At 37.2% G+C, this 15997-nt stretch overlaps 1 protein-coding gene across 1 annotated transcript; it reads left to right on the plus strand.

The window, feature by feature from the left end:
• Window positions 1-11123: 11123 nt before the first annotated feature.
• On the plus strand, window positions 11124-14100 carry si:ch211-184m13.4 (uncharacterized protein LOC798560 homolog). The gene is made up of 2 exons (XM_026910102.3): window positions 11124-11367; window positions 11601-14100. The coding sequence occupies exon 2, from the start codon at window positions 11604-11606 to the stop codon at window positions 12615-12617; it is 1014 nt and encodes a 337-aa protein (XP_026765903.1). The 5' UTR covers window positions 11124-11367; window positions 11601-11603; the 3' UTR covers window positions 12618-14100.
• The last annotated feature ends 1897 nt before the right edge of the window (window positions 14101-15997 follow it).

The raw sequence follows: 15997 nt of genomic DNA on the forward strand, positions 1-15997 counted from the left end.
CTTACCTTTACAAATGATATCATGGCAATTTTTTTCACACTCTTCAGCCCAGTGATGTTTTGCCAACTCATTTCCTATGATACCTTGTTACGGATCCAGCTGTGAGTCAGAGGCTTGCCGTGAGGCTCGGAACGCAGCTCCCTGCTGCTGCTACCCAGTGACCTGGAAGCCAATTGGGAATGCCAGAGCTTGCAGCATGTGCTGCACTGACGGAACAGCATGGCACTGTCAAATGCCCTTTTATACAAACTTTACAGCACTCCATGATTTTTACAGATGAGTAAGCATCAGCCAAGTGGACTTTCCGATTTGTGAATAGTGGGTTTCCCCTGTTCATTTTTCTGAACCTGAAGGCCAATGTGCACTGCTGATTATTGGTGGAGGAGGTACGATTGAAGGTGGCAGGATGATTTGATGGGTTGAAAAACAATTTCAACCCATAGTGACCAAATAGTGGTCATATGTAAGTATGGTCTTTTAAATTTGTATTAAAATCATAATAAACATTTTAAAAACATATCTAAAAAAATTATTTAAAAAAAATATGTAAAAGTCCATTACATTTATTGATAAATGTAGAAGTAGTAGAAATTGTAGTGTAGTTTCCAGACAAAGGGGACAATCACCATGAACAAGTGTATCTGAAGCTTCTGGATGTTAAATCAGCTGGAATTATATTTATTAATATATTTATTGATATATTATTGATCAACATAATATACACTGTTGTACCTAAGTAATAAATGTATAGATTGCAAAAATGGCAAGACAAAGTGCTTTGCTTGTACAGGTGTGGATGTCTTGTTCCCACCTCAAAAAAAAAAAACATGGCCATAGATGGATTGATTAATCTAAAGTGTGTGAATGGTGCCCTGTGATGGACTGGTGTCCCATCTAAGGTATGTTCTTGTCTTGTGCTTCCTGATCCAGTGTTACTCTGATAAGATTAAAGAACTTATTGAAGATGAACATAAACTTTAACATTTAACATTATATACTAAACATGTCAACTTTTCATTTTATTTGAAAATTTAAAATATTTCAAAATATGATCACCATCAAATGAACACCCTACAGATAAAAAAATATTCTTGTTTTTTCAATTAATTCATTATTTTTTATTAAATTTCTTCTTATTAAAATTAGATTAATCATTTTAGTCTAACATATGGCTGAGTGTGTGTCAAATCATTAACTCTTTTCAGGCCAAAGTTGGAGGAAAATTAAAACTGCTGGAGCTGCTGACCCAGCAGTGGCAGGTGGTCAGTCTAGTCGCCCTGTATCATAGGAAATGCTTTCAAGGGGAGGCATTTCTTTTTTTCTGTTTTTTAATCCCCGAGTTTGGTTGGTTGGCCCTGACTCCTACTTTCTCACTTCATTTAACCAAATTAATGAGCACGTTCAGACCTGCTTAAAAAATTCCCTCCTGTGGGAGCCTTGTTTACAGCAAACATGTGGTCTGCAGGTTTGAGGTGAACAAACATTTCAATGCACATGTACCTAAACAGTGCTGAAAGGAAAGGAAAAGCTTATTTCTAGAGACAAAAGCCTCCATGTGCCATGTTTAAAATAGAGCAACACAGCTGGCTCTTACAAATAGATACATTCAAAACCCATTTAACTGTATTTATTTTAAGAAAAATATATTTATATATTTTAAGCATATATTAACCATATATTAATACTTAAAATAGCCTTAAGCATCAGTGGTGTAACTGTTGATTATGCATCCATCATCCATTTTGTTCACTATTAATGCAATTTCTCTTTCTCTCTCTCTCTCTCTCTCTCTCTCTCCGTTTCAAGCTTTCCACCTCATCAAAAAGACAAGGACAATGTGCTGCCTTATTTCAATATGTACCATGTTCATGTGGTCTCTAGGCTGATATGAGTTCATGCATTATTCATATATAGTTTTGCATAAGCATTTCCCCCATCATCCTTGTCACTTACATGGTCAACATTATGAAATCGGCTTGCCATAAGCATGGCTTCACACAGTGGTCACAACTGGCTAGTTAGTAAGGACACGACTTGTACTGGGGACAAGTACCAAATGCCACTCCAGTGACCCGTAAATTTTGAAAACAAGTGAACACTGACAGTAAGACAAGTGACAGCAGCATCTGATTATTAATACATTACTTGGGCGAAGAAGCTGTGTCTTAACATGTGGTTGATTATTGACCACTGGGACCCATAAACTGGCCAAAAAGAAATAAATATGCAAATAAATTTACAGTTTAAAATAGCCATATGAAAACAGATAATATGACCAGCTGGGTTTTTCTCTTATTTCTTAAATGTGACAAATATGTAGGGGCCAGGGATGTTATTGTAATGTTAAAATGCATATATTTAGTCAAATATGCAGCTAAAGGGAAATATAAAAATTAAGTAAATAAGTTAAAATCATCCTTTTGTAACAGGCAAATTACCAAAACCTCCAGGGGGGAAAATGTGTCTTGTATCAATGAAGAAATAAGTCATGATATTTCTCTTTGTCTAACTAAAAATTAGACTTTCTATTATAGGTCCAACAGGCAGATGAGGTTCTGTCTCCTCAAGGCAAACGAAGACCAATTCACACATCTCCAAAGTCATTTCCATTGTATCCATCCATCCATCTATCCAGCCAGCCAGCCAGCCAGTAAAAAAAAAAAAAAAAAATCACATAATTCACACATTAAAGTTCTCAAGGAGCCAAATTTGCTCTTGCCCCTCATCACACCCGAAGTGTTGCCCAGTCCATAAAGCCTGTTTATGTTAGCACCTTTTTTGATATAAATATCCTCCCTCCCCGGGCATGAGAACAACTGTCAGTGAAACATTTGTTTCTCATTTTTCACTGCTGAAGCCTGTTCAAAAGGAGCCGAACTGTGACAAGGCGTTAGAATGTACACCAGCACTTAGTATTTTGCCCCTGAGAAAAGTTCAGCAGCTTAGCAGATGGGGTTTAATCCAGTGTGTGAAAAATACTATGTCTATAATACTGAATCAATCTGATGCTATTGAAAGAATACAGTATTGTTTTCTTAAATATACACATTATTTCTAAATGGGCCTTTTTTTTGTGCTGAGGTGCATTAGAACAAAAAACAAATCTATATATCTATCTGTGAGTATATATATATATATATACATACAGTATTAATAATATCCATCCATCCATTCTTTCTTTCGTTCATTTTGCCCTTACACATTATCCACAAATTATCTGATAAAGATATAATCAACTCCGGAAATAGGTCATATACAGAATAACACTGAATAAATGAGTAGAAAGGGCAAACTACTTTCAGATAAGTGTACTGCATGATACATTTAAGCAATTATCTTCCTTCTATTGCTCCATGGTATGTATAAAATGCTGAGCAGAAATTTGGATTTTCTCTTGGTGGCAAGAGAAAAATATATTAGTGTTCATTAGTGACACTGACGAGCTTCAGTCAAAGATTGGCAAGTGTTTCAACAGGAACATCTGCTTTTTGATCTATGGGAAAAACATCAGTAAATAAGGTTGGAAATTGTGGTAGAAAGTGCACCTTCAATGATCATATTCAAACAGAAGACTGACTGTTCTTCAGATGACTGTGGATATAATGTAATGTAGAATGTAATAAGACTGTCAGAAAGAACAATCTGTGAGGTGTTTTGTTTTTTCCTTTAATTTGTCATCCATTTGTATATGGGTATGTTATATATCAACTGAGGTATATCTTAGCTTTTAATGGAGGGTCTATCTACACTTGTGCATGGTGAAATAATAGTAGTAAGTTGAGAGCATAAATGGTCGAATGGTCTGTAGGTGTGTGTTATTTAGCCGTTGAACGAGGGTGTGCAGAGAGCAGGAGCCTTTTCTTTCCTGCCTTAGAGCAATGAAGCAGCACAAAATAAGCACAAGACCAGCACAAAGACCAGTCAGCTCTCTCTCTCTCTCTCTCACACACACACACACACACACACACTCACACTTTTGTCATGTTTGACTTATTACTACTACTACTACTAATAATAATAATGATAATTAATTGACCCTAACCATAACCTCAGTAATCAAACCTTTTGTCTTTTTTAGTTGCATAAGTAAATAAAGACTACAGTTTTTTGTAAAATAATAATAATAATAAATGTTCCTACAATGTCACAGCTGTCACATATTCATATCCTTGTGCAGGCATTTGGTCCCCACCAAGACATAAAAACATGCCTACACACACACACACACACACACACAAACACACATACATACACACATTCTGACACTGATTGGGCTTAATGAGCAGCTCACTGTCACTGTTGATTTCCAGCAGCACTACACTGTTAGAAGACGGCAGCTACATATAACCTGCTACTCCTCTCTCTATTCCACTACTGAACGAGAAAAAAAAAACCATTTGAGCATGTCACACCAGACTGCAGCATACATTTAGAATTTAGAAGTGCTTCGTCATTTTAATTTAATGCCTCATAATTTAAATTTATATGTCATAAGAAGAGGTTAAATTAAGATTTGGGAAGTAGTGGAACCTTATTTCTTTCATCCATAGGTGCCAAACTTGTTGCAACAGTATCATTCAATTTATGTGTTCAGGACATTCTTGACACTGACGTCATGGAAATGTGATTCAAGCACGTTTTTCACATATGTTTGTAGAACAAGGGCTAAATATTACTAACTGAAATTCTATTCAAAATTTGCCAATTTTGGCATCAAAATGACAGGATGAAAATGTTTCTGATTCTTTGTTGGCAAAGCCACATCATATAGTAAATTATTTAAACTAAATAAATGTTTATTTCATTTAAATCTTAATTTATAATCTTTATTCTATGCTTTACTTTGATTTACATTTCTATACAATTAAAATACAAAGCTCAACTCTACTTGCCACTTATATAAACTGAAGGTGGGGGAGTTCCATTCACATGAGCTCTCCTCCATAGTCATAAGTTTGATGCTTTGATGATGTTTGATAATATCTAATTAGTTCATCTCACTAAGTTTCTTCATATCTAATTATGTTGCAAGCCTACTACAGTTAGTTATACTAAGTCAATGTCATTTTGAATTTAGAAAAAAAGTTACAAAAAATGAAGCCATGAAACACTTATGTGTTAGGGATGGTAGATAATGACAAGGATATCAAAGTGCTAAAAACATGGAGCTTTATAATTAGGAGATGAAGCCTATAAGAAATCATCCAATCATTACCAAGCCTGATCCCATTGACCTCACCTAACCCTGAAAGAAAACCTCAGGTTTACATTTACTAAACCTGAGAAAGTGTTCAAACTTTTTGTTTATTACTTTACTTTAATCATAGAAATGTTACTTCACTCTTTACATGGAGGGTTGTGCTGAAGATCTCTTAGGAGATGTGTCCAAGGACCAGGCTCCACCCAAATTCCTCCTGGGCACCCTCCTGGAAAATGGCACGAGGGTTTACTAAACATCATTGCAGCCATGGCACCAATTATAGTTAATATACATCAAATGGCTTGAGCAGAGGCCTAGGAACAGCCTGATCACTCTGATAATACCAACTGTCACTCTGTTAGCTGCTGAGCGGTGCTGCTCAAATAATTAGTCCATGCTCTGTGAAGGATACAATATAAAAGTAGCCAAAATGACATCCAAAATATGGGAGCTGGCTCAGATGAAGTGAAAACCAGTAGTCATATGAGCCAAGGGAAACGGAAACGTCTTCAGACACGAACCAAGACACAGGAACAGGCAGCATAGTTTAACAATAATATATACATGGTGTGGTTTAGGCAGCTGCAAAACCAAAACCCTGAGAATGTTTAGTTTCAGTTTGGTAAAGTCTGTGTCTAATGGGAATCAAAGTGAATCGTCAAGTAACCACTTTTTTTTTTTTTTTTTTTTTCAAATTCACACTATTGCCCTGTTTCATATTATTATTGCAAATTATGCTTACTTAGAACAAAACAGCATTACTGCAAACTACTACTACTACTACTACAAACTACTTGCAAGTTCATTGAGTTTATATGGACATGGATGACAATAATTGATTGACATTAACCCAGATAACACCTTTCTTTCTTTCTTTCTTTCTTTCTTTCGTTCTTTCTTTCTATCTTTCTTTCTTTCTTTCTTTCTGTTTTCTTGCCTGCCTGCCTGCCTGCCCTTGCACATTATCCACAAATTATCTGATAAAGATATAATCAGCTCTAGAAATAGGTCATATACAGAACAACAATCATTCTTTTTTGTTACCTTCACATTACCACATATACAGTGCGACTATATCTTTAGAGTGTTTGGTTTCATCAGCAATTGTGTATATAAGGGTTTATGGAAATAATACTTATTTAACTACTGTCAGTGTGTCAGTAGTGCCAGTGACTATTTTATTCACTGGGAGCATGTGAGTAGGTGTAAAAGATGTTACCTGGCTTGTGACAATGACTGATGCTACACATGGACAGTGCAGTTTTTGACACACTTTAAGGTGTGAAGTCACCGGCAGTTCAGGAGGTTTATCTCCACTGTCTCACTAACAGATTAGACACAAAGAGCCCAAGAAGTGCTTTAACTGACATGGGACATTTATAAATATGTACATATATTCTGTAGTCAGATATTTTAACAACTGCCATTGGTAAGTTGTCAGAGGCAAAAATGCATGTATGTAAAAATGCTTCTCTCTCTCTCTGTCACACACACACACTGCGTGGCAGACAATCAGGGCGCAGCTCGTCTGTGTGAAGCCAGCTGGCTGCGGGGTCCCCGGGAGCTGAGTACTTCTCCCCCACTGAGTGCAATTGAGAATCCAGACCTGGTTTAACTCTTCACACAGCCCACAGCTAGGCCTGGCACACACTGTCAATCTATAGCACTACAACGCTATCAGCTACAATAAGGCCATGTCTATAGACTGACACACATACACAAACAGGGACAAACACATACAGGGCCATTGAAAATCCCAGCCACTTCCAGTAGCCATATCTATTCATGCACACCCAACACACAATCAAACACCAGTCTTATTCTTTGTGCCGTCTACACACCTATACCCGCATTGACTCACTCAGGACACCCTGTTCCTGAAAAGCACTGCAGGTGCCAGTGTCTGTTTGGGTGCAGTAATTAAGCAGAGTGCTAAATCTGACAAGCAGAGAAATGTGCACAGGGTATGTTCACGCAAGTGGAGCTGACTGAAATGGTTAAAGATGGCTGTCCAGAGAGCAATGTGTAATTGGTGATGATGGGAACGGACACAAGCCACATGAGGCCAACGACAAAGAACTGCCATCGCCACCAACAAAGAGCCAGCGGGAGGCCTGGCCATATGCGCCGGGGCAGGGCAGCTTCAAAGGCAACCAGAGTCTCACTACTCTCCATTTCACACCCAGAGAGCCGTCCCAAAAATGATATTTCACAGTATCATTACCATTCATCCACAATGTTTAGCCAGTAAAGGGTCCATGGAGCTGAGAAGTGACAAAAATACAGAGGGGCCTGTACTGACCTGGATGGAGTTAGAAAAGGATGAAGATAAGCCGTAAATGCAGGTGACAGGTGAGCAGTACTCTGCTCAGGTGTGTGTGTGTGTGTGTGTGTGAGAGAGAGAAAACTGCCTGGTCTTGCAACTGTCTCAATCATTTTTCCCCCTAAGATATTCTGCTAAGTTTCTGAATTCAGCATGGTAGTGGGAATCCCTCCAGGATTTTCTTAAGATTATGTTTACATTTCACCAAGTGTAGTGTTCAGTTCCCCCTAGTGGTCATTTCTAGAAACTGACATCATATTTGATTATAAGGTCATGCAATTTTGATAAAGGTTTATCAAAATGACAGATACACGCATAATTTTGTAAAACAAATAAATATAACACAACTACAATACATATATTGTGTACATTTTAAATATATTTGACATCTGATATGGTGTAATCAGTAAGATCAATGAGACCATGGTAACATCTCATTCTGAGAAAAACAGACAAGGAGGAAGTTGCTGAATTCACTGAAAGTTTTTCATGCACTGAGCCCAGCCATGGGTTTGACTTCAGGCATTCAGGTGAAAGTCTAAAACCAGGACAAGAATCTGTATTGGGCTGCGGGCAAGAATGATACCAGAAGGTTTCTATTTCTGACTACACGGCAGACTTCAGCACAGTGCACTACAATTTATTTTGTTCCACAGCACACTGTCATGGGTAGACATTAACTGCATTGCACATTATGTCTTGCACTGCAATGTACAGACTGCACTTGACATTTTACTTAAGACTTACTTAAGGTTTTCATTTGCTTCTACGCACATATATATTTTACTAATTACCTTGTTCCATGTGACCATGTGGCTACCCAGTGCAATATACACAGTGCAATATATAGTTATATTAGTAGCTATATTCTCTATTATGCACAAATTTATGTTATATCTTGTTTTTGTTCCCATAGATCTCTTCACCCAGCTTTTATACTTTTTATCCTACGTAAACTGTATACACTGTGATATGACAAAGTCTAAATCTAAATCTAATATGTGTATCAAAAGAAGCAACGACTGACCTTTGCACTCCCTGATTGGCTACAAAATGTGTCTGCAATTTATTATAATCAAATCAGAATTCTGTATTCTAAATCTAAACCAGCTCATAATTTTCGTTAAGAGTAAAAATTATGTAAAAAAAAAAAAAAAAAAAAAGTCATTTATCGAGCTTTCCTACTTTTCGATTTCTATAGAACAAATCCAAACCCAAGGCATTGGTATTTGTGGTGTAAGCTCTTTTTAAATATGATTTGTTGTCAAGGATGTTTTATGGAGCTCTAGCTTCAATGTCTTATGTATAATTCCCTCCAAATCAGTTTCACTCTGACCTCCCTCCCCTCAAGAATGAAAATAAAAAGGTCAGATCTCTGAGAAGTGACTTTCAAGCATGTCCCATGCTGAGTCGTCACTTTCAATATCCAAAAACCTTTTCTGTCACAGAGCCATCAACACCGCATACACACACTCAGGCATGGCAAGACATACCAGCGACTTTTCACAGAGGCACCCTGTAATTCCACCTCTTTTTCACAGAAGGCATGATAAGAGGGTACGCAATGTAAATCACAGCACAGAACTATACTGCACTGTGTTTTACTGTTGGGAAACCCAGTAAGCAGTCTTTAGCTTCTTTTTCTTTCATAATTTCTTGTTTACCCTAATATTGCAATCTTCAGAATATTTGTTTGCAGTCTTTTTATAATGTCCCACTTCGAAAATGGACTTGTAGAAGCAAACGAGAATAAACACTTAGACAGACAATAAATGTAATAATGAGGTATTCAAATACCCACAGCTTGAGTGTGCTGACTGAACCACTCAAGGCCTATGGGGAAGGAGGAAACCTTCCCTACTGTGCGTGCAAAACATCAGTGTCATTTCATTTTTGCAGTGTTCTTAGAGTGGAGAGATCTTTAACTCTGTCCAGTGAATTAATGGAGCATGAAATCTGCAGAGTGTTAACTTGCAGGTGATGCCGTCTACACACGGCCTGCGTGGTGTGACCTAAGTACGCTGTGTCATAACTGCATGTGACTTGTGCCAATTAGTGACCTTTTGCTGGTCTAAAGCCATCCACTTCGATTACAACAAACCAGGATGGTAGAAAGCAATGCAATAGTCCAGGATTGTAATGGACTGTTCCTGTTTCTACTGTACCTTAAGCTGCATGCAAGAATCAAGAAGTGGTGATGATACAACCCTGTCAAACCACAGACGCTATCAGAACTTCAGCGCTGGTCCCATTCAGATTAATCTGCAGTGTCTAAATACCCTTTGTTTAGTATATGATAGTTATTGAACAGCATGATGTGTTTTATTAATAAGTTATATACACATACAATCTTCTAAATGTTTTTTTACCTCTTGCTATGGTGATATGAGAGGCACCTAAAAACTACGCTTTTCTGCCTTTTTAACTAACGCTATATTTTTATAATGTTCTGATGCACAGATCTATGTTGCATGTTCAGTCTATGATCCATGTGATGTAATATAATATGGACATGGACCGGACCTCAGTTGTATTGTACAACAATTGTGTAAGCTTCTACTCTCAGCTGGTTGCTGTTGCTTGGTTAAACTTTTCTGCAGATTGCAGTTAAATATCAGTTCAACCATTTTTATTATTTATCCTCTTAGCATCAAGTTATCCCATCCTTCGGCCCAGCTATAGACAACATTACTACGGTACACTGCACATATAGATGGGCTACATATTAAAGGCAAGTATGTGTCTTAATAATGTGTTGGACCACTGCTAGCTACAGGAGGCATGACCACTATTCTTCCTGGTGTTTTAATGCTGGTGGTGCACATCACTGTCTAACATGTGGATTCAAAATCTCCCATAGGTGTTCAACTGGGTTTGAGATCTGACACTGTCATCCCGAAAAGAAAAAAAAAATTCCCACCAGGAAAGAAATGTTTCAACACAGGATAAAGATGATCAGTGGATTCAAACCATGACAGCAAAACACAGCATAACAATAATTGTGATGCTTGCAGCCTTTTTGATTAACAGTCATCTGAATTTGTGAGGTTTACTTTCACAGCGTAGACTCAAGAAGTAGTGATGATACAACCCTGCCAAACCACAGATGCTATCAGAACTTCAGCTCCACTGTTGAAATCTGTCTAGAATAATTTTCTTTAGAATCTCATTACATAGAGTACATTCATGTTTCGTCTTCAAATGCAGTAAAAAAGTGTTTACAGCTTTGCTTTCTAAAAAAAAAAAAAAAAAAAAAAAAAATACCCAAAAAACATCTTAATTCAAGTGTATGCTATGTAGATATTGAGCTTCCTCATGTTTTGTTCTGTGGATACTGTGCAAGCACGTCTTTGCCTCAACATCCTCTGTCTAAATAGGTCAACTTACAATGACAGGTGTTTGTGGTCTTGAGACATGAAAAAATAACATGATATTTGCCTAACACTGCTGAAATCAATACACCTACAAAACTGAAGCATAATAATACAGGTATAATTGCCACCACATATTAAACTCCATTCACCATCATATTTAACTTAGGCAAATCAGTAAGAGACATAAGACATCTGACATTTTCACTGGGTATGCCCCCGTGACCACATTTAAAATAACTGATTGAAGTCATAAAGCAAACTGGAATTGAACATAATTGTCATGCAAGACATTTTGAGCAAAAGAACTCTGAGGCATCTGTCACTGTGACTCTTCAATGAGTGGAGTAGGTGTGTGTTTCACGTTCACTCAACGTAGTCTCACCAACACAGCTCCCACTCACTTCGCAACCCACAAGCACTGAGAGGAACATCTGCTGACACTGTGATCCATCAAGCCTGCTGAAATAACTGTAAGTAATTTTTTTTCTGATTGAAGCTATCGTTTGCCCTAGATATTGTCAGTTGTTACAGATAATCATATTGTCTTCTATGACATTATCAATTAAAACTTAGACATTTATCATTTATCATTATCATATCATATTTATCATTAATGATGTGACAAATCAGATTCTTTGGGCAGATATTCCATACAATTTCTGAACCAAAAGTTTTACTGAATGTTTTTGTTTTGTCCTTCAAGAAAATGGCCACTCAGTCTCCATCAAATGAAAGTTCAATCAACCAAACCTGCAATGTTTTCAGCTACAAGGAATCAGCTCGGATTCTCTTTCCCATCTTCTACATTATTGTGCTTGTTGTCAGTGTCTCAGGCAACAGCCTGGTCCTGTACATCACTAGCCAGAAGAAGAAGAAGTTCAACTCCACCACACTGTACCTGATCAACCTGGCAATCTCTGATACCCTCTTCACTCTTGCTCTTCCTGGTCGGATCACCTACTACATCCGTGGTTTTGACTGGCCCTTCGGAGATCTTCTCTGCAGACTCACTGCTGTTATCTTCTATTCAAACACATACACGGGCATTGCTTTCATGACCTGCATCAGTGCTGACCGCTACCTGGCCATGGTGCATCCACACAGGTGTCTGAAGCTGAGGAGTCTGAAGGTAGTGCGAGGCATCTGTATCCTGGTCTGGGCAATTGTATTCCTGGAGACGTCTCCTATGCTCTTCAGGAGCATGATAAAGGAGTGGGAAGGTCAGCAAACATGCATGGAGTACTCCAACTTGGATGAATCTCCTAAAACCCCATATGTGCTTTTGCTTGCCTGTGTTATTGGGTTCTGTGTGCCCCTGGGACTTATCCTGGGCTGCTACAGCCAGATCAATTCCAAGCTTTCCAAGATGGCTAAGGAGAACCCTATGACTGGCAAGTCAGGAAAAAGCACCAGGGCCAAGAACATAATATTGCTGATTTTGCTGAGCTTCCTGCTGTGCTTCTGCCCCTACCACATCAACATCATGCAGTTCATGGTGCGCAGACTTCTCAAAGAGCCTTCTTGTGAAGAAAAAAAGGCCTTCAAGATGTCTCTTCAGATCACTGTATCCATGATGAACTTCAACTGCTGCCTGGATCCAGTCATCTACTTTTTTGCAATTAAGACATACAAGCAGAGAGTAATGAGTCTTTTTAAGGGTTACATGCCCGCATCAATTTCCTCAAAGAGCATGCCTGATAACAGCACCAGCAACACTTAAGATCCATACTGTTAAAGTAACTAGAGCAAAATTGATGTTGAATTATTGAAATCCAACAATCTGAAAAAAAAAAAAGTATGTAAGAAGGATTTCCCCTATATTTTGTAAGGGATTGGCACACTGGCAACATGCTTTTAACCAATTACTATCTGCTAACTGATGAAAATGATCCAATTGAATATAACTTCACTATCTTTGATTCTGTTCTTATGTGAAGCTATGACCAGTTTTCCTTAAGTTTCTGTCTTTGTATTACAAATTTCCAAAACAATTCCAAGATCACCATAGTATTAAGATTTTATTAATTTGTAGACTGAGGACACAAATGTATGCTTATTATCTTTATAGTATATTGTTATTCTGTCCTGTGATTTCTTTTCTGGAAACTATTGTTTGGAGAAGTATAGGAGAAACTATGACTATGAGTATAAGGGACTGTGAATTGATCACAGTTGGCTTGTAAATTGTTAGTATTTAGAAGGTTATTTAAAAAACCTTTATTGGAAAATGCTGCATGGATATGAAATGTAAACCATATCCAAACAAAAAAAAAATCTTTTATAGATACACAGCATGCTCAGCTTATATATGCCTACTATGTTCAGCTATATGCCTACAAGCAGAAGTGAAAGTATGAATAATGGATCAAAGCCCTACTCAATTAGAAGCAGAAGTACCCAACAAAAACAAAATAAAAATACTCAGCTGAAAGACAAAAAGTTGCTACTGTACTTACGTATTAAAACTAAAAAAGTAAATGATGAAACTGTGAAGTTACGTAGGTCACAGCAGATGATGAACTGACATGATTCTTGATATTTTTTCTAGACTGATGAACTTAATTGAATGCTTTATACTGAAATGTAAACAAAATGTAAATAAAATGTGCAGGAGCCCATTTGATGGATGTATAGCATACAGTAATTGGTTGGATGAGAGAAGAGACCTTCATGGTTTGTAATGGGTACTTTGAACGTTTAAATAAACAATAATAATAAAAAAAAATAAGGAGTATGTTTTTTTTCTGGGAACTGTAATTAGGAAAGAGTACCAAGTATTCAATATTCATAAATATGCCACAAGTGATGCTTACGTATAGCGAGGGGCACAAATACTCAAGTATTTTCCACCCCTGCCTACCAGAAGAAATCAATCCCGCCCTGAAACAGCAACCAACAAGATTTTAGTTTATGTTTTTTTTTCATTGTCTTATAAATTATACATTTGACATTTTACTACTGTAAGAATAATTAACATTTCCTGACATTTCAGAAACAGCACATCAAAAAGCTCATTTTACTGCTACTATGAGATATGAAGAAATACACCCTCCTCCAAAGCTTTAGCAAAAAAGGTCGCTCTTCATGAGGACAATGGATCAGTCATCAGCAAACAGTGACTAGAATGTGTAATATTTTTCAAATGTGTCATGCACCAATGCTTTAGTCTCTGTATTTTTTTCTTTATTTTTCTTAATGGTTGCTGTGTACCTTTTCAGCAACGCTTGCAAATTAAAAAAAGCTTGTACATTCTAATATCAATATTAATAAAAGAACAAAACTAACTAAAAAAGACACAGAGTATGTTTTTTTTTAATCTCATATAAGCGTAATTTGTGAAATCTTATATGTTGTTTAAGAATTTTACTGGAGATAAGCTGCATTCTGAATAAACAGTTTTATCATGTTATCTGACAGATTATTTTTGCACACAGCTATTTTTTTCAGCAAGTTAGAAAAAAGATAACAAGACAAAAAAGATAGCTATTGACCAATAGATAAGACGTTCCATTAGTATTTTTAGACCATTTTTCTGTGTAGTATAGTATATATCATTGGAAAACAAACTACATGTGCCTGTCTGCCAAAATTAGAATAAAAAAAAAAAAACACTTTGAACCACAACCAACAGACATTTATGCTGTTTTGCATCATTCTGCTGTTTTGCAAAATGTGCTTGCTCTCTTTTTTGTTTTGATTTGCACAACATGAGAGTGCAACGGTTAATATTACTAAGAAACTGACAAATCCTTCAAAGCACATACTGAAGACTTCAAGGAGAGCAGGGAGCAGGCATATATGCGCCAGTTTGAAGCCTGGGGTATGTAGGTGTTAGAGCTACATGCTGGAGCCGCTTTTCTTCTTCCTGTCATATTTTCTCTTAACTCAGCTCAATGTCAGGTTGGCATGATAACCACAAAACACATGCTGCTCTGTAGTTCATACATCCATAATACTATATATAGGTGCGTAGTTCTAGTAGAAGTATGCCAAAGCCTAAAAAAAGGAGTGTGTGGTTAAGATTTAGAGTTCCTTGTTACTTTTACGAAGGTGATATTATTCCAGATTACAGTCTAAAACTTTCCTAGCAAACTTAGAGTATTAAGTATTGAGAAAGTGGCATGAATGTCCTGAATATTCTTCATAGGATCAGCTCCCAAATATTCAGTTGGCCTGTACAGTGGTTACCAGTAAATACGGTCAGGTCCATAAGTATTTGGACAGTAACACAATTTTCGTAATTTTGCCTCTGTACACCACCACGATGGATTTGAAATGAAGCAATTAAGATGTGATTAAAGTGTAGTCTTTAAATCAAGGGCTTTAACAAAAATATTGCATTAATCATTTAGGAATTACAGCCATTTTTACATAGTACATCCATTTTCACAGGCTCAAAAGTAACCGGACAATTGACTGATAAGCAGTTTAATGGCAAGATGTGGCCTGTTTTCTCCTAATTTCATGGAGGACTATTTTAAGGAGATAAATGGTCTGGAGTTGATTCCAAGCATTGAATTTGCAATTGGTAGCTGTTTATGGGAACTCTCACAATGTGGCCCGAAGAGGTTGTTGATGCAAGTGAAGGAGGCCATCATTAGGCTGAAAAAACCCCCCAGACCTATCAGAGAGATAGCAAAAAGTTTTACAAGTGGCCAAATCAACAATCTGGTACATTCTCTTAAAGAAGGAATGAACTGGCGAGCTCAGCAACACCAAAAGGCCTGGAAGACCACAGAAGACAACTAAAGCGGATGATCGGAGAATATTTTCCTTATTGAAGAAAAACCCCTTCGCAACATCTAGCCAAGTCAAGGACATTCTCAAGAAAGTAGGCGTATCATTGCCTACAATCAGCTCTACAATCAAGAGACGCCTTAAGGAGAGTAAATACAGACAGTTTATCGCAATATGCAAACCACTGATAGCACTCAAGAACAGAAAGGCCAGATTAGACTTTGCTAAAAAAACCTCTAAAAAAGCCTGACCAGTTCTGATTCAAGATTAACTTGTATCAGAATGATGAGAAGAGAAGAGTATGAAGAAGGAACGCATCAGCATCAGGAAAGCTCATGATCCAAAGCATACCACATCATCTGT

Source organism: Pangasianodon hypophthalmus, chromosome 5, assembly GCF_027358585.1.
Source record: "Pangasianodon hypophthalmus isolate fPanHyp1 chromosome 5, fPanHyp1.pri, whole genome shotgun sequence".
In the NCBI taxonomy this organism is placed as follows: Eukaryota; Metazoa; Chordata; class Actinopteri; order Siluriformes; family Pangasiidae; genus Pangasianodon; species Pangasianodon hypophthalmus.

Coding starts and splice junctions, on each gene's coding strand:
- si:ch211-184m13.4 (XM_026910102.3), top strand. CDS start 11,604: ATGGCCACTCAGTCTCCATCAAATGAAAGTTCAATCAACCAAACCTGC.